This window comes from Bos indicus x Bos taurus, chromosome 15 (genome assembly GCF_003369695.1).
Source record: "Bos indicus x Bos taurus breed Angus x Brahman F1 hybrid chromosome 15, Bos_hybrid_MaternalHap_v2.0, whole genome shotgun sequence".
Taxonomy (NCBI): domain Eukaryota; kingdom Metazoa; phylum Chordata; class Mammalia; order Artiodactyla; family Bovidae; genus Bos; species Bos indicus x Bos taurus.
The window spans coordinates 63981458-64008142 of record NC_040090.1 but is presented as its reverse complement, the minus strand read 5'-3'; the positions used below and the strand labels follow the sequence as shown (position 1 = coordinate 64008142).

General features: G+C 38.3%; 2 protein-coding genes and 1 pseudogene across 3 annotated transcripts in view; 2 read left to right on the top strand and 1 right to left on the bottom strand.

Annotated features, from left to right (window-relative positions):
• The window catches only part of RDX (radixin), a 105035-nt gene that overhangs the window by 38110 nt on the left and 40240 nt on the right, over positions 1-26685 (bottom strand). For both annotated transcript variants that reach the window (XM_027563805.1, XM_027563806.1), the window contains 2 exons: positions 26214-26377; positions 12185-12315 (listed from right to left, as the gene is read on the bottom strand). In XM_027563805.1, the coding sequence (XP_027419606.1) occupies positions 12185-12315; positions 26214-26377 (295 nt within the window). The remainder of the gene's footprint in view (positions 1-12184; positions 12316-26213; positions 26378-26685) is intronic.
• LOC113906079 lies at positions 7903-7991 on the top strand (annotated as a pseudogene).
• On the top strand, positions 21874-22494 carry LOC113905879 (60S ribosomal protein L39-like). Its single transcript, XM_027563807.1, has one exon. The coding sequence runs from the start codon at positions 21967-21969 to the stop codon at positions 22120-22122; it is 156 nt and encodes a 51-aa protein (XP_027419608.1). The 5' UTR covers positions 21874-21966; the 3' UTR covers positions 22123-22494.

Here is a 26685-nt window from a genome sequence, read left to right as displayed (position 1 = left end):
GATCCCGCTGGCCACGTGGCACAGCCAAAAAAAAAAGAAGAGAGTATTTCTATGAAACAAACATCCCTCCAGACCTTGGATCAAGTTAGAGGCGCTTGAGGAGAAGGATTAGATAAGAAAAGTGAATAACATCAATGTTTTTACCCATCTGGGTCATAAAAATCTAGAACCTACAATTTTTGAGGATCTGTCAAGTGGCAAGCCAAGGAATCTGGCTTCTTTTAGAATCTCAGCTCTTTCAGGATGAAGGGGGAAAGTTTCCAGAATAAATTGTTTCTCTCACTAATAGTACACAGCATACTGATGCAGATGGTTATGGAAGTTAAATTAGGAGTAGATCAGGAAAGTTATTCTAAGTTCAAGCTAATAAAATTTGTGAAAGTTTCTCCTTCTTAATCAGGTTTGAATACAAGTACCATTTGATTTTGACAAGTCTAAGACTTTACAAGCCAAATGATCTCTAATGTTACCCCAAGGGCAAAGATTGGAAACTATAAAATTCCAACAGTTATAAGTAAAAAATATACTAATAAAAAAAAATCTCAGAAGGAGTATAGGTTTTTTTTTTTTCCTCCTCTTTCCAGTCTAGGGCAACAGTTCATTTTTACACTGGAGAAAGAACTAATACTATTGATATTCTAAAACAAAAGCAAATAAAAGTCCTATTATTAAAATTCTTAGAAATCACAGAAAAAGAATATGATCATAAATTACTTACTAAAAAAGCAATTTTAAAGTATCTGTACTACATCTAAGCAATGAAGTATTGTGTTATTGTAAAAAAGGAAGGAAGGTATCTTTGAATACATATGGACTTTCAAGATTACATTAATTGAAAACAGCAAGGTGCAATTTGTTTAAGAAACAAGTGGAGAGAAAGCGTATCTTTGTGTGTATATCATGTATACTTGCTTATTTTATATACAAAAAATGGTATATAATAGTCCTAGCAGAGTGGAATAAAGGCAGAGCCTGCAATATTCTATCAAGCTGAGAAAACAGAGATCTAGACTCTGGAGCTGCAAAAGCATCCAAGACTTGAAAGGACAAGATCCTGAAAAGAAATAAATAGAAAAGTCTCAAAATCTGTGTGTTATTTCCCCTCAAGATATTTGCCAACTCCTAAAATGTACACATATGGGCTCAAATACTACAGAAACAAGTAAAAAGTAGCTCTAAGAGTGCAAAGAGCTGATCTAAGAGATTAACACCCTCTTGCAGTTTGGGAATCAAAGGCTGGATTCAAGGCCCTTTAAGATAAGATAACTGTCCTGGTAAATACTCAAGTCTTTCAGATGACACCCCCAAATGGCTACAGACTAGCAGAAAAGGAAAACTAGAAAGAGACCGACCTTAACAAAGCCTGAAACCCAGACAACTCCATCAAGGTGATCTGCACATATTCTTTCTGTCAAAAGAAAATTAAATCCTCCCTAAAAGAAAATGTAGGCCTTTCTTGGTGGCTCAGATGGTAAAGAATATGCCAGCAGTGCAGGAGACCTGGGTTCAATCCCTGGGTTGAGAAGATCCCCTGGAAAAGGGAATGGCAACCCACTTCAGTATTCTTGCCTGGAGAATCCCATGGAGGAGCCTGATGGGCTATGGTCCATGGGGTTGCAAAGTGTCAGACACAACTGAGTGACACCACCCGCCCCCACCCCCACCATCCCTGAAGGAAAATAACACCGTCTAAAGTCTCTATAACTTTTTCACATACAGTGTCGTGCATCTAATCAAAACTACCAGGCGTACCAGACAGGACCAAATGAGGTCCTTTAAAATCCCCTCCTCCACACCGAAAAGGGAAAACAGACTACAGAATAGACCCATAAATTAGCCAGACATTGGAGTTAACAAGCAAGGTCATTAAAAGAACTATGACTGATACTGTTCATCTAGGAGAACCTGGGAAAAAAGCAAAGCATGAGGAAAAAATCAAAAGCCAGACAAACACTGGCAATAATGCAGAAATGGATTTTCAGAAGTCAAAAAAACCCTCTGCAAACATGCCAAGGGCCAGAGTCCCAATTGTAACTATAAAAGTTCAATTTACCACTCTTTTTCTTATGACTATGAACACAGTCTTTCCTTTACTACCTTCTAGAAACTCCGTACCACCTTTACCTTTAGGCTCACCATTTACAATCGCTTCATAAAGACAACCAGCTAAACGCTCAGCTCTTTGACAGAGACCAAACACACTGCTAATTTTATTTTAGCAAAACAGTGAGCCACACACTAGAATCATGCATTAAAGGAGAAAAAAGAAGCCCCATCTCAAAAAAGATAAAACATTTATAACCACCAAACAAATAGCAGAACTGTAAATGTGAAGAGTGTGTTAAGCTCCTCCTGTGGCTGAAAATGAAACATTAAAGGAAAAAAATCTGAAAGAAAAAAAAAAAATGTACATACATACACACACACACGGGCAGTGGTGGAGAACTTAACAGAAAAGCATGATTATAAGTGCCAACTTAGAAGATAAATCAGAGTTATGGAGCTTTCATCACATTCATGCAACCCACAGAAGTTTGCAGCAAAAACATTTCAACAGCTGATCTTCTTCTCCTGGAGTTTCCATTTCCAGAATATCTCCTCCAGGAGCTCTCTCTTCAAAAAAGTATTGTGAATAACTAGAATAGAAAGTCACAGAAGATTGGAGGAAAGGAATAGTTAATATAGCAAAGAGAAAACTACCAACCTAGGAATGAACCAGGAAGTGCATCACCTCACAATACTATGAGAGGAGAGGGTCTATTCTGTGAAATAGCAGTATATTCAGATTGTTGACTTAAATGGAAGAGCCTAGTCTTGGCAGATATTAAACTCTTCTGTAGACATTAGATGTCTTCTTATAAATTAAATGGCTCTCTAATAAGTTTTTCAAGTAATTAATATTTTCCATTTCTCAACTTCAGGATTATAAAAGTATATAACATATAACCATTAACAACTAATACCATAAAAGATTAAAGATAAAAGATAAAGTAACATGGCAGCCCAAGAGTCACCTTGTCCTTGAAACATGCTTCCTACCATTTTATTGTATACCTATGACTTATTTATGAGACACATCAGTTAAAAATCTTTTTAGATACAACTAGTAAATGAACTCTGTGGCACTGGCAATTCAATAGGCAAACTAGTAGGTGGAACAAGGGAGAAGGCACTGGCACCCCACTCCAGTACTGTTGCCGGGAAAATCCCATCGACGGAGGAGCCTGGTAGGCTGCAGTCCACAGGGTCGCTAAGAGTTAGACACGACTGAGTGACTTCACTTTCACTTTCCACTTTAATGCATTGGAGACGGAAATGGCAACCCACTCCAGTGTTCTTGCCTGGAGAATCCCGGGATGGAGAAACCTGGTAGGCTGCAGTCCATGGGGTCGCACAGAGTCGGACACAACTGAAGCGACTTGGCAGGCAGGCAGCAGTAGGTGGAACAACATCTAGCAATAGATTCACACACAGAGACTTCTGGATTTGTGACAAAGGTGATGCTATGTTCGGTACAAAGTCTTAGCAATAAATGGATCTGGGTCAGTTAGAAATACATATGGGTAAAAAATAAACCTTGACCCTTACAAAAATCACATATATGGACTATGGACCGAAATGTGAAAGGTAAAACAAAGTTTCTAGAAGGTAGTAAAGAATAACACATTCATAATCATAAGAAAAAAGAGTGATAAACAGAGCTTAAAGTTGACTGTCTTTTCATTAAAAGACACCAACCATTAAGAGAGTAAAAAGGTATACCATGGAGAGATTTTTTTTTTTTTAATAATACATGTAAAGATTTCCTTTACATGATCAATAGGATCAATAGATCAATAGGAAAAAGAAGAAAATCCAATGTTTTTCTTGAATGGGCAAAACAAGTGAAAAGGCACTTCAGAGAGAGCTATGATTTGTTAAGGTGCTCAAAGTCATCAGTCATCAAGGAATGCATTGTACTAACTGTATTCACTAGAACGGCTAAACAAAAAAGAAATCATGACAATAATGAGTGGTGGATGTAATGATGAAGATGTAGAGCACTGGGAGGAATGAAAATTGATACAACCACTTTGGGAAACTGATGGCAGTATCTACAATAGCTCTGTACAGCTGTGATCCTGCAATTCCACTCACAATTCCAGTTGTGTACATTCAACAAATTAGTGGACAAGTATACCAACTACTATTTTCAAGAATGGTCATAGCAGCCTGATTTTATAATAGCTTCAAACAGGAAATATCCCCAATGTCTAGCACCAGTAGAATGGATAAACAGGTAAATATGTGCAGTCGAATATTACACAATAATGTAAAAAAAAAACTACAGCTATCTGCATAAGTCTGAGCAAAAAGAAGCCAAAAATAAGTACACGTGAATTTCTATGTAGTTCAAACACAGGCAAGATGATTCTAAGACATTGTGCCAAAAACTCAAGTAATAAAAGCCCAAAATAAATAATAAATTGGACTTTATCCAAATTTAAAACCAAGGAATACCATCAACAAAGTGAAAAGATTACCCACAGGAGAAAATACTTGCATATTATATATGTGATATATGAGATTTACAAACAAATTTTTAAAAAGTCTTATACCTCAACAACAGAAAGACTTGATTGAAAACTGCAGAGAAAATTTGAAAATACATTTTTTCCAAAGAGATACAAAGGGCCAATAAGGATATGGAAACATGCTCAACATCATTAGCCATTAGGAAAACGCAAATCAAAACCGCAATGAGACAGCACGTGGTTGCCATTTATAATGACTATAATCCAAAAGACAAACACCGTCAAGTGCTGGTGAGGATGTGGGGAACACATGTCTTGCTGGTAGGAATGTTAATGGCAAACAGTTGTCTTAGAAATCAGATGGGGAAGTCCTCAAAAAGTTAAACACACGGCCCAGCAATTCCACTCTCAGGCTTACAGCAAAAAGAAGTGAACACGTATGGATACACAGTAACTTGTACGCAAATGTTTACAGCAAACACAACAGTCAAAGGGTAGAAACAACCCACAAGTTCAAAAACTGATGAAAAAGTAAAATGTAGCATCATATGCATAAGATATTATTCAGCAATAAAGTCCTTCAAAGATGCGAAAACAGGATGAAACTTGCAAACATTATGCTTAGCACAAGTCACAACAGACCATGATTTGCATGACTGCATTTATGTGAAATGTCCAGGACAGCAAAGTCTATAGCGATAAAAAAATTAAATTAGTAACTGCCCAGGTATGGGGGGTGGGGAAGCAGGGAGAAATGGGAATAAATGGGAGTGAATGCTAACAGTTATAGGACTTCTTTTAGGGGTGATGAAATTGTTCTAAAACCTTGGTGACAGCTGCGTAACTCCTGTGAATATTACTAAAAGCTATCACATCGTACACTTCAAATGGCTGTGTGGTATGTAAATTGTATCTCAACAAAGCTACTAGAAAAAAAAAAGACTAAACTTTATGATGATACAAATCAGAAAGATATCTCACATTTGGAATGAAAAACTGGGAAGAGACACACAAGGGGGTTCCCTGAGGGCAGGTAATGTTCTCTATCTTGTTTTGGGCAGTTACAAAAATAAATTCATTTTATAAAAATTCACTGAGCCTTACATCTAAGAGGTATGCACATTATTATACCTACGAAAAAATTTCAACAAAAAATCTTTACCGTAACTATATAAAAACGTCAGTAAACTAGATTATTTACTTCCATTTTAGAAGTTAGGAACCTAAGGAGATCTAGAGGCTAAAAGTGACTCGCTTATGGTCATATTGTAAATTAATATCTGAATTAAAGCTTGACTTCTATTTGTAAACAATGTATACATAAACCCCCTCCTGCTCACAATTATTACTTTTATCACATTACCCTGTTTATCTTCTTCACAGCACTTACAACTGCATAAAATGATTTTTATTATCTGTTACATTTATTACTCTGTCTTTCCTCAATAAACTGTAAGCTACACAAGTGTAGGGATCTTACATGTTCAATACTATATCCCGAACAGCCAGAAAACGGCCTAGAACAGTACTGGGTGCTTAACAAGCTATTGAGTTGCTACTCAATAGCTCAATCGTGTCCAACTCTTTGCAACCCCATGAACTGTAGCCCTGCAGGCTTCTCTGTCCATCACCAACTCCTAGACCTTGTTCAAACTCATGTTCATTGAGTCAATGATGCCATCCAACCATCTCTGTCGTCCCCTTCTCCTCCTGCCCTCAATCTTTCCCAGCATCAGGCTCTTCTCTGATGAGTCAGCTCTTTGCATCAGGTGGCCAAGTATTGGAATGTCAGCTTCGGCATCAGTCCTTCCAATGAATATTGAGGACTGATTTCCTTTAGGATGGACTGGTTGGCTATCCTTGCAGTCCAAGGGACTGTCAAGAGTCTTCTTCAACACCAAAGTTTAAAAGCATCAATTATTTGGCACTCAGCCTTCTTTACTGTCCAACTGTCACATGCACACATGACTACTGGAAAAACCACAGCTTTGACTAGACCGACCTTTGTCTGCAAAGTAATCTGTTTTTTAATATGCTGTCTAGATTTGTCAGAGCTTTTCTTCCAAGGAGCAAGCGTCTTTTAATTTCATGGCCGCAGTCACCACCTGCAGTGATTTTGAAGCCCAAGAAAATAGTTTGTCACTGTTTCCATTGTTTACCCATCTATTTAACATGAAGTGATGGGACCAAGATGCCATGATCTTCGTTTTCTGAATGTTGAGTCTTCAGTCAGCTTTTTCACCCTCCTCTTTCAACTTCATCAAGAGACTCTTTAGCTCCACTTCACTTTCTCCCATAAGGGTGGTGTCATCTGCGTATCTGAGGTTATTGCTATTTCTCCAGGCAATCTTGATTCCAGCTTGTGCTTCATCCAGCCCAGCATTTCGCATGATATACTCTGCGTGTAAGTTAAGTAAGCAGGGTGACAACATACAGCCTTGATGTACTCCTTTCCCAATTTGGAACTAGTCCGTGGTTCCAAGTCTGGTTCTAACTGTTGCTTCTTGACCTGCATACAGGTTTCTCAGGAGGCAGGTAAGGTGGTCTGGTATTCCCATCTCTTGAAGTATTTTCCACAGTTTGTTGTGATCCACACAGTCAAAGGCTTTAGCATAGTCAATGAAGTAGATGTTTTTCTGGAATTCTCTTGCTTTTTCAATGATCCAATGGATGTTGGCAATTTGATCTCTGGTTCCTCTGCCTTTTCTAAATCTAGCTTGAACATCTGGAATTTCTCAGTTCACATACTGTTGAAGCCTAGCTTGGAGAATTTTGAGCATTACTTTGCTAGCGGGTGAAATGAGTGGTGCAATTGTGTGGTAGTATGAACATTCTTTGGCACTGCCTTTCTTTTGGATTGGAATGAAAACTGACCTTTTCCAGTCCTTGTGGCCACTGCTGAGTTTTCCAAATTTGCTGGCCTATTGAGTACAGCACTTTAACAGCATCATTTTTTAGGATCTGAAATAGCTCAGCTGGAATTTCATCACCTCCACTAGCTTTGTTCGTAGTGATGCTTCCTAAGGCTCACATGACTTCACACTCAAGGATGACTGGACTTCACACTTTGGCTCCAGGTAACTGATGACACTATCATGGTCATATGGGTCATTATGATAACAAGTATCCAGAATGAAATCACGATACCCCAAACTCTTTCCTATGGTTTTTGTGAAGGTGGAAATTCATTTTGAAATGTATTTTTTTAGAACAGAAACTAAATTCAAGTTTGGCTGTCATATCTCAAATACAGTCACCAATGTTATCTTAAAAATAGTTAAAAGAATGACAAAGGAAGCTAAATAACTTAACAACAATGAATATGGCAATGCAAACTGTTAGCATGATTCTGTTTAATTATTTGTGACATTTCAAATTTCAAAAAATAATCGCTTCTCGGCCTTTTGGCTAAGATCAAGTGTAGTATCAAATTTCAAATAATACCATCAATATCAAATTTTTAAGAAAATAACAATAATGAAATATGTTTCTTTTCAAACAAAAAATTACTGGTTTATCTACTGAATATCACGATTTAGAAATGGTTGGAGCTACTTATCATTTGAATGAGAATTTAGCATAAATTACAAGACAACTGATGCAGAGTTTAGGACAGCCTGGAAAAGCTTTATTATTAGAAAAAAGAAGAGGAAACAAGCAAAACTGGATGTCCTTCGCCTTAAGATGACTGATTTGAAACTGTCTTGACAAGGATGCTCTATATTTTTTCTTGTGTTCTATCTTCCTTATATTCTTTAGTGTTCACTTACTTAAGTACTTGTCTGTATGTAAATCAGTAATATTTTTATCAAACATCTAAATAAATGACTGAAAGATTTAATAGCTATTCTCTCAGAAAAGTTATTATATAAATGAAAAGCTGCTATCCTTCAATCTTCTCTTTAAAATCAAAGCAGTATTATAAATTTCTTTAAACCTTCCTTTTATAAAAAACACTTTAGAACATTCTAGCTTTTTTTCCCAAGATTTTTCCTCTAATATAAATATTGTTTACACTCTTCACATAGCACTTAGCACATGTTATCTAACTTTATTAAAATTTTTATGTATCCATCTCATTTCTGTCAAGCACACAGGATTCACTCCCATGAATGCTATGTATCTGTCTGTCTAAAATTCAGCACAAAGTTGGCACATCGTGAATATCTTGCTTTAATTGATGAAAAACCACCTAGAGTGGCAGTGTGTGTGAAACTCGCACAGTCATGTCCAACTCTTTGTGACCCCATGGACTTCTTCAGGCCAGAATACTGGAGTGGGTAGCCATTATCTTCTCCAGGGGATCTTCCCAACCCAGAGAGCGAACCCAGGTCTCCCACATTGCAGGAGGATTCTTTACCAGCTGAGCCACCAGGGAAGCCCAAGAGTGGTATAAACAGCATCAAGCCGGAATTCAGGAAACTAGTTTTACCCTTGTGCTACGGCCTGCAAACAAGTCTCTTTACTATCTCAGGGTTTCAAACTAAACAGTTTCTAGGTCTCTTACAGCTCTGAGAAGGTTCCTCATGAGTAAAGAGTAAAACCCAGGGCTTTGTAAAATCTATTTCTTCTCTTAGAAATATTATTTCCAATCATCTTACAATTGGGATGATCAATTTGTGCATTTATAACAATCTTTGTGACTTCCTCCTCTAGTTATCCATCTGGGCAAATTATTCTACCCACTGCTCAAGAGCATCATCCCACCATCAGCTGATACAAGGAGCAAAAATAAACCTTAAATAAAAGTAACAGCTATTTCAACAGAACTGAATGTCTGATTCTACTAGTCATCAGGAAAGCAAGTACTAATTCTTAAGAAGGAACACAGCATTTTATTTTGCTCATTATCTTTTTTGTCTAAAGTTACTTTATATAAACCACATTTGCTAAATATAAATGTAGCCCTTCTAAATATACATTGTAGTTGGGACTTCCCTGGTGGTCCAGTGGTTAAGAATCTGAATTGCAACTCAAGGAATTCTAGTTCAATCCCTGGTTGGGGAACTAAGATCCCACATGCCATGTAACACAACTACAGAGTCTATGTACGACAAAAAAAGATTCCACATGACAAAGTGAAGATCCTGCATTGTCACAGCTAAGACCTGACATAGCCAAATAAAACAATATTAAAATAATAAAACATTAATATAATCTAACATTTTGGTTACCCACTGTCTAGGAAGTAGGTTCTTCCAAACATGTTATCAAAAACTAACAAAACATGGCTACGTGTTGTGTATTTTTTAATATAATGAAACTAGAGATTGAGTTCTAGAAGAGTTAAAAAAGTCACAATAGCTTAAAACACCTTAAATTACCTAGATGCCTTAAAGTACTTAAATATCCATAAAAAGATTTTGTTTAAATGCCAGAAAGCATTGAAAATATATTTCTGTGTAGGGAACCCTGGAGAGTCCAAAGGAAAAAATTAACACATATAGTCATTTGTAATTTACAATAATAAAAGTACATATAAAAATATTTGAGTACTTAAGTAAATGAAAAACAAATATATGAGCACTGGATACATGAATGTGCCTTTAAAATGTTTATGATTTAATTCCACTAAGTATTAAATTGGCAATTAAATAGAATTAGGTCTATATATATTCAAATCCTGAAAGATGATGCTGTGAAAGTGCTGCACTCAATAGGCCAGAAAATTTGGAAAACTTAGCAGTGGCCACAGGACTGGGAAATGTCAGTCTTCAGACCAATCCCAAAGAAAGGCAATGCTAAAGAATGCTCAAACTACCACACAATTGCACTCATCTCACACACTAGTAAAGTAATGCTCAAAATTCTCCAAGCCAGGCTTCAGCAATACATGAACCGTGAACTTCCTGATGTTCAAGCTGGTTTTAGAAAAGGCAGAGGAACCAGAGATCAAAGTGCTCATCTGCTAGATCCTCGAAAAAACAAGAGAGTTCCAGAAAAACATCTATTTCTGCTTTAGTGACTATGCCAAAGCCTTTGACTGTGTGGATCACAATAAACCATGGAAAATTCTTCAAGAAATGAGAATATCAGACCACCTGACCTGCCTATTGAGAAACCTGTATGCAGGTCAGGAAGCAACAGTTAGAACTGGACATGGAACAACAGACTGGTTCCAAATAGGAAAAGGAGTATGTCAAGGCTGTATATTGTCACCCTGCTTGTTTAATTTATATGCAGAGTACATCATGAGAAACGCTGGACTGGAGGAAGCACAAGCTGGCACCAAGATTGCCAGGAGAAATATCAATAACCTCAGATATGCAGACCACACCACCCTTATGGCAGAAAATGAAGAGGAACTAAAGAGCCTATTGATGAAAGTGAAAGAGGAGAGTGAAAACGTTGGCTTAAAGCTCAACATTCAGAAACTAAAATCATGGCATCTGGTCCCATCATTTCATGGCAAATACATGGGGAAACAGTAGAAACAGTGGCTGACTTTATTTTTCTGGGCTCCAAAATCACTGCAGATGGTGATTGCAGCCATGAAATTAAAAGACGCTTGCTCCTTGGAAGGAAAGTTATGACAAACCTAGACAGCATATTAAAAAGCAGAGACATTACTCTGTCAACAAAGGTCTGTCTAGATGTGAGAGTTGGACTATAAAGAAAGCTGAGCGCCAAAGAATTGATGCTTTTCTTTGAACTGTGGTGTTGGAAAAGGCTCTTGAGAGTCCCTTGGACTGCAAGGAGATCCAATCAGTCCATCCTAAAGGAGATCAGTCCTGAGTGTTCACTGGAAGGACTGATGTTGAAGCTGAAACTCCAATACTTTGGCCACATGATGCGAAGAGCTGACTCATGTGAAAAGACCCTGATGCTGGGAAAGATTGAGGGCAGGAGGAGAAAGGGACGACAGAGGATGAGATGGTTGGATGGCATCACCGACTCAATGGACATGGTTTTGGGTGGACTCTGGGAGTTCGGTGATGGACAGGCAGGCCTGGCATGCTGCGGTTCATGGAGTCACAAAGAGTCAGACATGAGTGAGCAACTGAACTGAACCGAACTGAGGTCTATATAAGAAATGGAAGTAACCGAGATGTTCATGAGCAGATAAATGGATAAACAAGCTGTGGTACATAAAAACAAAAGAGTATCAGTCATCCGTAAAAAGGAACAAATTTGAGTCAGTTGTAGTGATGTGGATGAGCCTAAAGCCTGTTATACAGAATGAATTGAGTCAGAAAGAGGAAACCAAACATGGCATAATAATTTGCATTATATGTAGAATCTAGAAGAATGGTACAGATGAACCTATTTGCAGGGAAGGAATGGAGACACGGATGTAGAGAATGGACTTGTGGACACAGTGGGGGAAAGAGAGGGTGGGACGGATAGAGAAAGCAGCATTGATACATACACCATCATGTGTCAAATAAGCAGCTTGTGGGAAGCCGCTAGAGAAGACAGGGAGCTCAACCTGGTGCTCTGTGATGACCTAGAGGGGTGCGGTGGTGGGAGGGGAGGGAGGCTAAAGACAGAGGGAACGTATGTACAGTTATGGCTGATTCGTGTAGCTGTATGGCATTGTAGAGCAATTTACCTACAATTAAAAAATATATTTTAAAAAAGACAAATAAGATTTAATAGTATTAAGAAATACTATATTATCTGATGACAGAGCAACAATTTTGAATCCAGTATCAAAAAGAAACTTTTACCTTTCTGGGCCTTCATTGTCTGTTCTTCAATTTGCCTCAGACGTTCCATAAGCTCTTCCTTTTCACGTTCTATTCTTTCCTTTTCCTTTTCCGCTATTTCTCTTTTCTTCTTTTCATTCTCTAATTGAGCCCTTAAAAGGAATTACACTGTTGTTAGAAATTACTATATGAAAATATATACATGAAACCTAAGTACTAACTGTAAATCAACTAAGAAGAAATGACAGCATATCAATATTTTAAGTATTCATTATATTTAGATGCATTCAAAAGTCATATGGTTAAGAATATAGGACTACAACACTGTTACATATACATACATTGGATTAAAATATATCTTTTATTGTAGGGTCACAAAAACTATAGTCACTGAATTAAGTGACTAGCTGGAATCTTGACGCTGAAAGAACCCAGACATGCTTCTTGAACTGAAAAGAACTTAAAGTTTTGTTGTCTCTGAGGATACATTACAAAGAGATAAAGAGACTCAAGACCATATGGATGGCCTCTGCTCCCACTCTGAGACCATAAAGTTAGGTCTGGAAAAATGAGTATTCTCTATGGAAACATAAACATTAAAATATGAACATTTTGCTTTGATTTCAATCCAAAAAAATAAATAAATGAAATGTCAGAAATAAATAAATAAAAAGAACTCCTGACAATTAATTATATGTGAGCACAAAACAAGTTAACTGCACAGTTGCCATACCCAAGAACATGCCTTCTTTAGATTAGCAGGAACCACCCACTGGCAGAACCAGCAAAGGTTTGAAGGGAGTGCACAGGCCGTTTCATTTTAAAAAGCAAATTAACATGGAGGGGCAAAATATTTCAATCATTATCAATTAACACAAGTTTAATTCCTAACATAGTATCAACTTAAACTTGGATACATGATGACAAATCAGTTTTATCTCCTTTGACAAATTCCTTAGAATAATAGTATGCATCTAATGGAATGAGTTCGTGACACTGTACAGGAGACAGGGATCAAGACCATTCCCATAGAAAAGAAATGCAAAACAGCAAAATGGCTGTCTGGGGAGGCCTTACAAATAGCTGTGAAAAGAAGAGAAGCAAAAAGCAAAGGAGAAAAGAAAAGATATAAACATCTGAATGCAGAGTTCCAAAGAATAGCAAGAAGAGATAAGAAAGCCTTCCTCAGCGATCAACGCAAAGAAATAGAGGAAAACAACAGAATGGGAAAGACTAGAGAACTCTTCAAGAAAATTAGAGATTCCAAGGGGACATTTCATGCAAAGATGGGCTCAATAAAGGACAGAAATGGTATGGATCTAACAGAAACAGAAAATATTAAGAAGAGGTGGCAAGAATACACAGAAGAACTGTACAATAAACATCTTCAGGACCCAGATAATCACGATGGTGTGATCACTCATCTAGAGCCAGATATCCTGGAATGTGAAGTCAAGTGGGCCTTAGAAAGCATCACTACGAACAAAGCTAGTGGAGGTGATGGCATTCCAGTTGAGCTATTTCAAATCCTGAAAGATGATGCTGTGAAAGTGCTGCACTCAATAGGCCAGCAAATTTGGAAAACTCAGCAATGGCCACAGGACTGGAAAAGGTCAGTTTTCAGTCCAATCCCAAAGAAAGGCAATGCCAAAGAATGCTCAAACTACTACACAATTGCACTAATCTCACATGCTAGTAAAGTAATGCTCAAAATTCTCCAAGCCAGGCTTCAGCAATACGTGAACCGTGAACTTCCTGATGTTCAAGCTGGTTTTAGAAAAGGCAGAGGAACCAGAGATCACATTGCCAACATCCGCTGGATCATGGAAAAAGGAAAAGCGTTCCAGAAAAACATCTATTTCTGCTTTAGTGACTATGCCAAAGCCTTTGACTGTGTGGATCACAATAAACTGTGGAAAATTCTGAAAGAGATGGGAATACCAGACAACCTGACCTGCCTCTTGAGAAATCTGTATGCAGGTCAGGAAGCAACAGTTAGAACTGGACATGGAACAACAGACTGGTTCCAAATAGGAAAAGGAGCACGTCGAGGCTGTATACTGTCACCCTGCTTATTTAACTTCTATGCAGAGTACATCACGAGAAACGCTGGACTGGAGGAAGCACAAGCTGGAATCAAGATTGCCGGGAGAAATATCAATAACCTCAGATATGCAGATGACACCACCCTTACGGCAGAAAGTGAAGAGGAACTAAAAAGCCTCGTGCTGAAAGTGAAAGTGGAGAGTGAAAAAGTTGGCTTAAAGCTCAATATTCAGAAAACGAAGATCATGGCATCTGGTCCCATCACTTCATGGGAAATAGATGGGGAAACAGTGGAAACAGTGTCAGACTTTATCTTTTTGGGCTCCAAAATCACTGCAGATGGTGACTGCAGCCATGAAATTAAAAGACGCTTACTCCTTGGAAGGAAAGTTATGACCAACCTAGACAGCATATTGAAAAGCAGAGACATTACTTTGCCAACAAAGGTCCGTCTAGTCAAGGCTATGGTTTTTCCTGTGGTCATGTATGGATGTGAGAGTTGGACTGTGAAGAAGGCTGAGTGCCAAAGAATTGATGCTTTTGAACTGTGGTGTTGGAGAAGACTCTTGAGAGTCCCTTGGACTGCAAGGAGATCCAACCATTCCATTCTGAAGGAGATCAATCAGCCCTGGGATTTTTTTGGAGGGAATGATGCTAAAGCTGAAACTCCAATACTTTGGCCACCTCACGCGAAGGGTTGACTCACTGGAAAAGACTCTGATGCAGGGAGGGATTGGGGGCAGGAGGAGAAGGGGACGACAGAGGATGAGATGGCTGGATGGCATTACTGACTCGATGCACATGAGTCTCAGTGAACTCCGGGAGTTGGTGATGTGACAGGGAGGCGTGGCGTGCTGCAATTCATGGGGTCGCAAAGAGTCGGACATGACTGAGTGACTGAACTGAACTGAATGCTATCTGAAAAGATCTTCCTGAGAGTTTGGTGGGAACGAGTGCATTTGTCATTTAGATGCATCTACCATGGGCCTAAATATAGCCAAATTCATTTATCAAACATCTACCAAAGGCTTACTGTGGATCAGACTCTATGTTGAGGGCCAGAAATATAATGATGAATAAGATTTAATTATCTGATAATATTATCAACTTCAATGGGAATAATACCCTTTTTAGTTAAAAAAATAATAATAATTATGCTTTCCTCTAAAACTTATCTAAATATACCTAAATATTTACAAAAGACATAGCTGCCATTTGATGTCAATTCTGAATTTCAAGCCCAAATCACATAATTTCTCAACTTGCAATCTCTGATAAGCTTATCAGCAAAGTTTTATTACCTATTTCTTCCTGCAGCAACTAGTACCTATCTGCTTTCAAAATGAAAAGAGACTCCAGTTTTGGGGCAAACAGATAGAGTTGTAACAAGTCAGCAAGAAAAGTAGGCCCTGCATTAAGCTTAAGGGTGACCATATCTTTCCAACTGGTTTTAATGAATCCTCACAGCATTTAATAATCTAAGGCCTGGAGTTCATTCATGAGAGAGGAGCTCCATCTCTGTTTTAGACTTCCCTACAAGGTACTTTCTCAACAGCCAGAAGGAAGATTGAATAACTAAGCGCCCCCCTGCCCCCAAGACTTGGACTCACTTTTAGCACATTCACCTCTTTCATCCTATCTCAATCAACGGAGTATACACAGGTAAACAGCCCCCACCACTCTAGGAGTCAGGGGTTACACAGGTTTAAGAAAGTTTGAACATCCCAATTTCCTTGAGAAAAAACAAGGCCCTGCAGGCCCCACAGATACTGGTGCCCTTCCTGTATTCTTTAGAAAGCTGAAAAAGTAGGCTTGTCTGTGACATCAAGAGCACAGTATTTCTCAAGTAATTGCTAGTATGGTCAAGAGCTACTTTTTTCATGCCAGGCTGCCTGCTACTCGAAGATGCTGAATAGCCTGCCCACATCACTCCTCAGTCCCTGCTTAGTCAAATCCAGCGCTGCCACAGTCTCCAAGACAGTTAGCTTCCGCCCTGAGACACTGAGGCCCTGAGACACTTCATGAATACTTACATCTCACCAGACCTGAAGACCAAAGGCTGCAATAATATTCCACAAACTCAGAACTTTTCAAGTCCTGCTCTGGCACACAGATGGCCCCTTCTGGAGGTGGGCACTGGTGCTGTTTACCTTTTCCCTATTGACGTTTCATTTGTTCTTCCTCAAGGATGGAGGTAAAGGAGACACGGAAGCAAGAAAAAAAGACTGAAGATAACAACAACCAAGTTGGGAGGAGGAATTTTAGTGTTTATACTGAAAAATGAAATAAATGTATAGCCAGTATTTAACTTGATTATGATATTTAAAGTGTTTTGTAAAGTTCATTACACTGCACTCTTACAAAGCTTGTACTTCTCATCTCACAAGAATTCTCACCTGCTGACAGCCATCACCAATGAACACCCCATTCAATTAACACAAATGACTTTGGCTCTCCATGTTTCTTAGTGATACCTAGTTTCTTTTTGTAGGGAAAATCACTAGGCCATTCAGGTATGACCTAAACAAATCCCTTATGATTGATTACACAGTGCAAGTGACAAACAGATTCATGGGATTATATCTGAGAGACAGAGACAGAGTGCCGGAAGAACTACAGATGGAGGTTCATAACATTGTATAGGAGGTGGTCATCAAAACCATCCCCAAGAAAAAGAAATACAAAAGACAAAATGGTTGTCTGAGGAGGCCTTACAAGTACCTGAGAAAAGAAGAGAAGCGAAAGGCAAATGAGAAAAGGAAAGAGATACCCATCTGAATGTAGAGTTCCAAAAAATAGCAAGGAGAGATAAGAGAGGCTTGCCAAGCAAGCAATGAAAAGAAATAGAAGAAAACAATAGAATGAGACTAGAGAGATCTCTTCAAGAAAATTAGATATATCAAGGGAACATTTCAGGCAAAGATGGGCACAATAAAGGACAGAAACAGTGTGAACCTAACAGAAGCAGAAGATATTAAGAAGAGGTGGCAAGAATACACAGAAGAACTGTACAAAAAAGATCTTTACAACCCTGATAACTATGACGGTGTTATCATTCACCTAGAGCCAAAATTCCCCTGGAGCGTGAAGTCAAGTGGGCCTTAAGAAGCATCACTATGAACAAAGCTAGTGGAGGTGATAGAATTCCAGTTGAGCCTTTTCATATCCTAAAAGATAATGCTGTTAAAGTGCTGCACTAAGTATGCCAGCAAATTTGGAAAACTCAGCAGTCACAGGACTGAAAAAGGTCAGTTTTCATTCCAATCCCAAAGAAAGGCAGTGCCAAAGAATGTTCACACTACCACACAATCACACTCATTTCACACACTAGCAAAGTAGTGCTCAAAATTCTTCAAGCTAGGCTTCAACAGTACAAGAACTGAAAACTTCCAGATGTTGAAGCTGGATTTAGAAAAGGCAGAGGAACCAGAGATCAAATTGCCAAGATTAGCTGGATCATAGAAAAAGCAAGAGAATTCCAGAAAAACATGTACTTCTGCTTCATCAACTACACTAAAGCCTTTGATTGTGTGGATCACAACAAACTGTGGAAAATTCTTAAAGAGATAGGAATACCAAACCACCTCACCTGCCTCCTGAGAAACCTGTATGCAGGTCAAGATTCCTTACCACTGAGCCACCTGAGAAGCCCCATATTAGAATACATTACTTTTTTAATAGCACCAATTACATTTTTCTTAAAATGAAAACTAAAAAGCAACATATATTCAACTTCTAATCAAACTATGTACTAGTAATATTAAAAATTCTTTACTGCTACTACTTAATTAGGGATTAGGTACTCTGCTAAGTGTTTCTGTACTGACCCTATTATTTCTCACAAAAACTCTTGAAAGGACTATTATTTTCACAGTAAGGATAAGAGAATAAGAAGTTACTTGTTCAACAAGTATTAGAATTCAAACCCAGATTTATCTAATCCAAAGCCTGTGTTCTTTGGTATGACATCAGCTGAGTCCCAGGCGTACAGGCAGTCAGCTGTGACACAGACTATCCCATAGCTAACCTACAACTGGTATGTAGCTATCTCACTCTAAACTGTAAACTCAATTTGATTTGGACACAAGTAACTTAAGAACGCAGACTACAAGGACCAATAATCCATGGAAAAGAACGTGATTTTCACTATTAAAAAGAAGTGATGAGAGTTATGCAGGAGGACATAGCTACATACGCCAATGTATTATAGGGAAAGAGGCCTCCTGCTGCCTCTTCCCAACTACTGTTCTTGCCCAAGAAACTCCAGCAGCACACCTCTGGGCATTCCCCCAAGTATGTCTGCTGGCTCCTTTGTCATTGGGCCTGATGGAAATTGTTTCCACATACACAGTTGTCACTTCTCTCTCTCTGACCTATAAAGCAGGGAATGAACAAAGACTTGGCATGCCACTTCTGAAAGACCATCAATTCCCATGTGGCTGGACTAACATAAAACAACCTTCAGGTGTTCAAATGAAATAAAGAGTTAATGAATTCCTACTGTATACAAAGCAGGCAATAAATATTCACTAATGATAGGTTGGAACCTTTCATGGAATCCAAGAAAGGAACCATGGGGTTGTTAACTGTGTTAAAAAGATCCAGCATCACCCAACTGCTGGCAGCACTCTAGTGCAGGACACCTCACCCAAACAATGAACAAGACAAAATCATAAACCCAACCATTAATCAGCAGACAGGATTACCAGACATCCCAAAATATACCACCTCACACAGCCAAGCCCATCAGAAGGGGAGAAAAAAAAAACCACCTCACCTCCTTTCACCAGAACACAAGCAAAAGTCACTCCCAACACAAAGCCTAACCAAACCACTGGACAAACCTTACCCATTGAGGGCAGAAACCAAAGGGAAGTAGGAATACAACTTGAAAGCCTGGGGAAAGGAAGCCTCAAACGCAGTACGTTAGAATAAAAATGAAAAGGCAGAGAAATATTGCACAAATGAATGAACAAGACAGAAACTCACAAGACCAAATAAATGAAGAGGAAATAGGCAAACCATCTGAAAGAGAATTCAGAGTAATGATAATAAAGATGATCCAAAACCTCAAAAACAGAATGGACAAAATGCAAGGATCAATTAACACATTTAATATGGACCTAGAAGAAATAAAGAAGAAACAGAGACATACAATGCATAATGAAATTTAAAATACTCTGTGTGTTAGTAGCTCAGTTGTGTCTGACTCTTTGCAACCCCATGGACTGTAGCCCACCAGACTCTTCTGTCCATGGAATACTGTAGGCAAGAATACTGGAGTGGGTTATTATTCCCTTCTCCAGGGGATCTCCCCAACCCAGGGATTGAACCCAGATCTCTCCCACATTGCAGGCAAGCTCTTTACCACCTGAGCCACCAGGGAAGCAAAAATACTCTAGAAGCAATCAATACCAGAATAACTGAGGCAGAAGAATAGAATGGTGGAAATAACTTCTGAAGAGCAGACTAAAGGAAAAAGAAAGAAAAGAATTGAGGATAGTCTCAGAGACCTCTCAGACAATATTAAACACACCAACATTCGGATTACAGGTGTCCCAGTACTAGAAAAGAAAAAGAAAGGGTCTGAGAAAATATTTGAAGATACTATATGTGAAAATTTCCCCAACATGTGAAAGGAAACAATCAAGTCCAAGAAGCGCAGAGTCCCCTACAGTATATACCCAAGGAGATACACACTGAGACACATACTAGTCAAACTAATAAAGATTAAACACAAAGAAAGACTATTAAAAGCAGCAAGGGAAAACCAACAAGCAGCATACAAGGGAAACCCCATTCGATTAACAGATATCTTTCAGCAGGAACCTTATAGGCCAGAAGAGAATGGCAGGATATATTTAAAGTACTGAAAGGGAAAAATCTACAAGCAAGATTACCCAACCTGGCAAGAATCTCGTTCGTATTTGACAGAAAAATTGAAACCTTTCAGACAAGTGAAAGTTAAGAGAATTTAGCACCACAAAACCAGCTTTACAGACAAAGTTAAAAGGACTTCCACAGGAAGGAAACACAAGAGAAGAAAAAGACCTACAAAAAATAAGCCCAAAACAATTAAGAAAATTCCAAAAGGAACATATATATCAATAATTACTTTAAATGTAAATGGATTAAATGCTCCAACCAAAAGACACAGACTGAATGGATAAAAAAACATGACCCATACAACGCTATCTACAAGAGACCCACTTCAGACCTAGAGACACACATAGACTGAAAGTGAAAAGATGGAAAAAGACACTCCATGCAAAATGGAAATCAAAACAAAGTCAGAGTAGCAATCCTATCAGACAAAACAGACCTTAAAATAAAACAATATTATAAGAGATAAGGAAGCACACTACATAGTGATCAATCCAAGAAGACATAACAATGCAAATATTTATGCACCCAACAGAGGACCCCCTCAATACATAAGGCAAACAGACACAAAAGGAGAAATTGACAGTAACACAACAGTTTGGATTTTAATACCCCACTTACACCAATGAACAGTTCATCAAAACAGAAAATTAAGGAAACACAAGCCTTAAATGCCACATTAGGTCATATGGACCTAGTTGATACCTTTAGGACATACCATCCAAATGCAAAGGAATACACCCTCCTCTCAAATGCAGATAGAACATTTTCCAGGATAGTCCACATCTCAGGTCACAAATTAATTCTCAATAAATTAAAAAAAATGGAAATCATATCAAGCATCTTTTCTCACCATAAGAATATGAGACTAGATACCAATTACAAGGAAACAAAAAACAACTGTAAAACACACATACATGGAAATTAAACACATTTCTTAAAAATGAACAGGTTGCTGACGAAGTAAAATGAGAACTCAACCATTCCTGGAAACAAATGACAACAAAAACACGACAACCAAAAACCTATGGGCTGCAGCAAAAACAGTTCTAAGAGGGAAGTTTATAGCAATACAATCCTATCTCAGGAAACAAAAACATCGAATAGACAACTAACTTTACACCTAAAACAACTGAAAAAGGAAAACAATAAAACCCCAAAATTGGTAGAAGGAAAGAAATCAACAAGATCAGAGCAGAAATAAATGAAAAAGAAATGAAGGAAACAATAGTAACAAGTAATAAAACTAAAAGCTGATTCTTTAAGGAGATAAAACGGACAAACCATTAGCCAGACTCAAGAAAAAAGGGAGAAAAATCAAATCAACAAAATTAGAAATGAAAAAGGACAGGTTACAACAGACAATGCAGAAATACAAAGAATCAGAAGAGACTATTACAAGAAACTATATGCCAATAAAATGAACAACCTGGAAGAAACGGACAGATTTTTAGAAAAGTTCAACCTTCCAAGACTGAACCAGGAAAAAATAGAAACTATGAACAAGGCCATTATAAGCACTAAACTGAAAACTGATCAAAAATCTCCCTACAAACAAAAGTTCAGATGGCTTCACAGGTGAAATCTATTAAACATTTAGAGAAGAGCTAGTGCCTATCCATCTGAAACTTTTTCAAAAAAATTGCAGAGGAAGGAATACCTCCAAATTCATTTTATGAGACCACCATCACCCTGATATCAAAATCAGAAAAAGACATCACAAAAAAAGAAAATTACAGGCCAATATCACTGATGAACAAGATGCAGAAATCCTCAAGAAACTTCTAGCAAACAGAATTCAACAACACATTATAAAGAATACACATGCACTTTTCTTTTCTCCACCATCCTATGTGTGGTTGAGTTTGCTTCCCATGATGTCGTCTCACAAGACTCTCAGGGTCAAGCAATTCCTAGCCAAGAAACAAAAGCAGAATTGTCCCATTCCTCAATGGATTCAAACAAAGACTAGTAAGATCAGGGACAATTCCAAGAGAAGACACTGGAGAAAAACCAAGCTGGGTCTATAAGAAGTGTCACATATAAAGTGGAACACATGCTGTGTGTTAAGACCATCTGCAGATAAACCAGCCAAATCACAGTTGGAACATCACAACTGTCTAAACTTATGGGAGAGATGGAATGCATGGCTCCTAATGTTTCTTGTTTCCTTGCTAGCTGGCTATGAGGCTCAGTAAAAAATATGTGAAACTTATTTGGGGAAAAAGAAAAAAAGATCACACACCATGATCCCAGGGATGCAAGGATTCTTCAGTATAAGCAAATCAATCAATGTGATACACCATATTAACAAACTGAGAGATAAAAATCATAAGATCTTCTCAATAGATGCAGAAGAAGCTTTTGAAAAAAATTCAGAACCCATTTATGATAAAACTCTTTAAAAAATGGGCATGGAAGGAATCTACCTCAACATAATAAAGGCCATAAATGATAAACCCACAGCAAACATTATTCTCAATGGTGAAAACCTGAAAGCATCCCCTCTAATATCAGAAACAAGACAAGGGTGCCCATTCTCGCCACTATTATTCAACATAATTTCGAAGTCCTAGCTATGACAATCAGAGAGTTAAAGAAAACAAAAAGAATCCAGACTGGAAATAAACAGTAAAACTCTCACTGTTTGCAGATGACATGATACTACTATACATAGAAAACCCTAAAAATACCATCAGAAAATTACTAGAGCTAATCACAGGATACCAAATCAATACACAAAAACTACTTGCATTTCTATGCACTAACAACAAAAAGTCAGAAAGAGAAATTAAAGAATCAATCCCATTTATCACTGCAACAAAAAGAACACAATACATAGGAATAAATCAACCTAAGGAAACAGAGCTATACATAGAAAACTATAAGACACTGATGAAAGAAAACAAAGTCAACATAAACAGATGGAGAGATATTCTACTTTCCTGCACTAGAAGAATCAATATTGTGAAAATGACTAAACTACCAAATGCAATCTACAGATTCAATGTGAAGTAAGTCAGAAGAGAAGAACAAATATCCTATGTTAAGGCATATATTGAACCTAGCAAGATGGTTCTAATGAACCTATTTGCCCAGTAGCAATGGATATGTAAACATAGACTTATGGACACAGTGGGTGGAAGGAGAGGAGGAGATGAATATAAGAGGGTAAGATGAATATAAGGAGGAGAGGGTGGGATGAATGGAGAGAAGCACAGAACAGAAACACACATTAACATACGCAAAACAGCCAGCCAGTCGGGGAACTTGTTATATAACTCAGGGAACCAAAACTGGGGCTAGTTGCAAGCTAGAGGGGTAGCATGGAGTGGGAGTTGGGAAGCAGGTTCAAGAGGGAGGAGACGTATGTATACCTATGGCTGATCCATGCTGATGTATGGCAGAAACCAACACAATATTGTAATTATCCTTCAATGAAAAGTAAATCAAGAACTACAATGTAATCCTAAGCCACAAGAGACCAGTAAAAAATGACAGAGATCAAAGTAACATTCCAACTTAGCATCTTTAATGGTGGGGTCAGGAATTACAGGACAGTTTCATGCCTGTTTAAAACATGTTTTATGAAGCAGTTGACTTTTCTTGAAAAATCTGTACTCAGGTCAGGAATCAACGGTTAGAAATGGACATGAACAACAGACTGATTCCAAACAGGAAAAGGAGTACGTCAAGGCTGTATATTGTCACCCTGCTTATTTAACTTATATGCAGAGTACATCATGAGAAACGCTGGGCTGGAGGAAGCACAAGCTGGAATCAAGATTGCCGGGAGAAATATCAATAACCTCAGATATGCAGATGACACCACCCTTATGGCAGACAGTGAAGAGGAACTAAAAAGAGTCTTGATGAAAGTGAAAGAGGAGAGTGAAAAAGTTGGCTTAAAACTCAACATTCAGAAAACTAAGATCATGGCATCTGGTCCCATCACTTCTTGGCAAATAGACTGGGAAACAGTGACAGACTTTATTTTGGGGGGCTCCAAAATCACTGCAGATGGTGACTGCAGCCATGAAATTAAAAGATACTTGCTCTTTGGAAGAAAAGTTATGACCAACCTAGACAGCATATTAAAAAGCAGAGACATTACTTTGCCAACAAAGGTCTGTCTAGTGAAGGCTATGGTTTTTCCAGTAGTCACATATGGATGTGTCAGTTGGACAGTAAAGAAAGCTGAGCAGTAAAGAATTGATGTTTTTGAACTGTGGTATTGGAAAAGACTCTTCAGAGTCCTTTGGACTGCTAGGTGATCCAACCAGTCCATCCCAAAGGAAATCAGTCCTGAATATTCATTGGAAGGGCTGATGCTGAAACTCCAATACTTTGGCCACCTGATGCGAAGAACTGACTCATCTGAAAAGACCTGGATGCTGGTAAAGACTGAAGGCAGGAGCAGAAGGGGACGACAGAGGATGAGATGATTGGATGGCATCACCGACTCAATGGACATGAGTTTGAGTAAACTCTGGGAGTTGGTGATGGACAGGGAGGCCTGGCGTGCTGCAGTCCAAGGGGTTGCAAAGAGTCCAACATGACGGAGCAATTGAACTGAACTTCTCTAAGGCAGACAACTTGAGTGAAACAATGTGAATTAATAAAATATCTGAATTACACAGAACATTTAAGAAAAAAAAATGTATCTAATACAATGACTAAAAATATAGGTGGCAAAACTATTTCTGGCAGAGGGCTGATTTAATTACTGGATTCAAATCATGTTATTTCCAACACAATGTTTTTATGTATATGGTTAGGGGTCCTCAATTTTGTTTTCTTTAGGACCTACTCTACTCTTAAGATTATTGTGTTATTCTACAATGATTTCCTCAATAGATGTTAACTTTAATTTGGTCTCTGCTGCTGCTGCTGCTGCTAAGTTGCTTCAGTCGTGTCTGACTCTGTGGGACCCCAGAGACAGCAGGCCACCAGGCTTCCCCGTCCCTGGGATTCTCCAGGCAAGAACACTGGAATGGGTTGCCATTTCCTTCTCCAATGCATGAAAGTGAAAAGTGAAAGTGAAGTCGTTCAGTCGTTCCCGACTCTTAGCGACCCCATGGACTACAGCCCACCAGGCTCCTCTGTCCATGGATTTTCCAGGCAAGAGTACTGGAGTGGGGTGCCATTGCCTTCTCCGAATTTGGTCTCTAAATTTTTTCAAATAAAGCATAAAGTCTAAATTAGTATAGAATCAGATTTGGGAATTATGAGTGCTGGAGCCAATAATGTGGTTCCAAGGTAAACGAGGAACTTATTCAATACTTTTATGTTTCAGAAGTCTTAATTTAATATATTTAACATATTTTTCGAAAGTCTAAGTGAACCCTGGTTTAAAAGATCAGTGTCACTGGCAGGGAGTGCCAGAGTTACTAAACTCTGAATAGTGACTACTCACGTCACGTCACTGACACCGTTTCAAAGAAAATATTCAGCATATTCCTACCCTGAAAAATGAAGACACACAAGTCACAAGCAAAACAAACTTGAAATTTCATACTATGTCCACACCAAAGTCTGTCAGTAAAAAGCAAGCACAATACAGGAAAAGCATATCTGTGAAGTCTCAAAAAGCTATTTTCTCAGAAATATCTATCAAAGATTTCTAACTTGAAAATTATACACACTCACTTTAAAAGAGGACAGTGATAACACATGCTGTCATTCAATTTTAATACGTAACACCTTCTGGAAAAACCTGGACAAATTTTTTGGTCAACCATATATCATGGTATTAAATGAATATAATGTAAAAATGTAAATTTAGAGTATACTATAGAAACTGATGAGGATTCTTAAATTTTAGATAACCTACTGGTATCAACTAAAAATGAAAGGCCAGGGACTTGCCTGGTGGCCCAGTGGTAAAGAATCCACTTTCCAAAGCACAGGATGCAGGTTTGACACTTGGCTGGGGAACTGGGGTTCTACGTACCTTGGGACAGCCAGGCCCACGTGCTGCAACTAGAGAAGCCCATGCACCCCAACTACTGAGCCTGGGTGCTCTAGAGCCCATGTCCCACAACAAAAGAAGAGAAGTGCCCATGTGCTGCAAGACCCAGCAGTCAAAAATTAAGAAAAAGAAAGGCCATAAACTCCATACCTTTCCAACTGCTTCTGATGTTTCTCCTCTCTAGCCTGGGCCTTCATCTGTTGTACTTCAATAGTGTCAGGCTTCCTTCTTCGCATGTACAGTTCATGGTTTCCCATGCATAAGGCCAAAATCCGCTTATTGATTCTCAAACGAGGTGCATAAAAAACAAAATCCTAAACATAAAGGAGCCTGAATTTAAAATCTTCATGAAGGATAGTTCTTCCCACAATAATCTCTACAAAATTTCAACCTTTCCTATGAATTCTAATGTCATATTCCATATAGTTTAGAAATCATGGAATTTCTTTACTCCTTATGCCATACTTTCACAAAACTGGTTCCTCACCCTTTTGTTCCCTACTGGTTTTGTGGAGAAGCTAACACTCTTATCTTCTCAATGTATTAAATGACATTTATTCTTTTTTCTTCTCCAAAGAAACTATGAACATCAATTTCTTCACCTCAGAGGAAGATTTTTTGT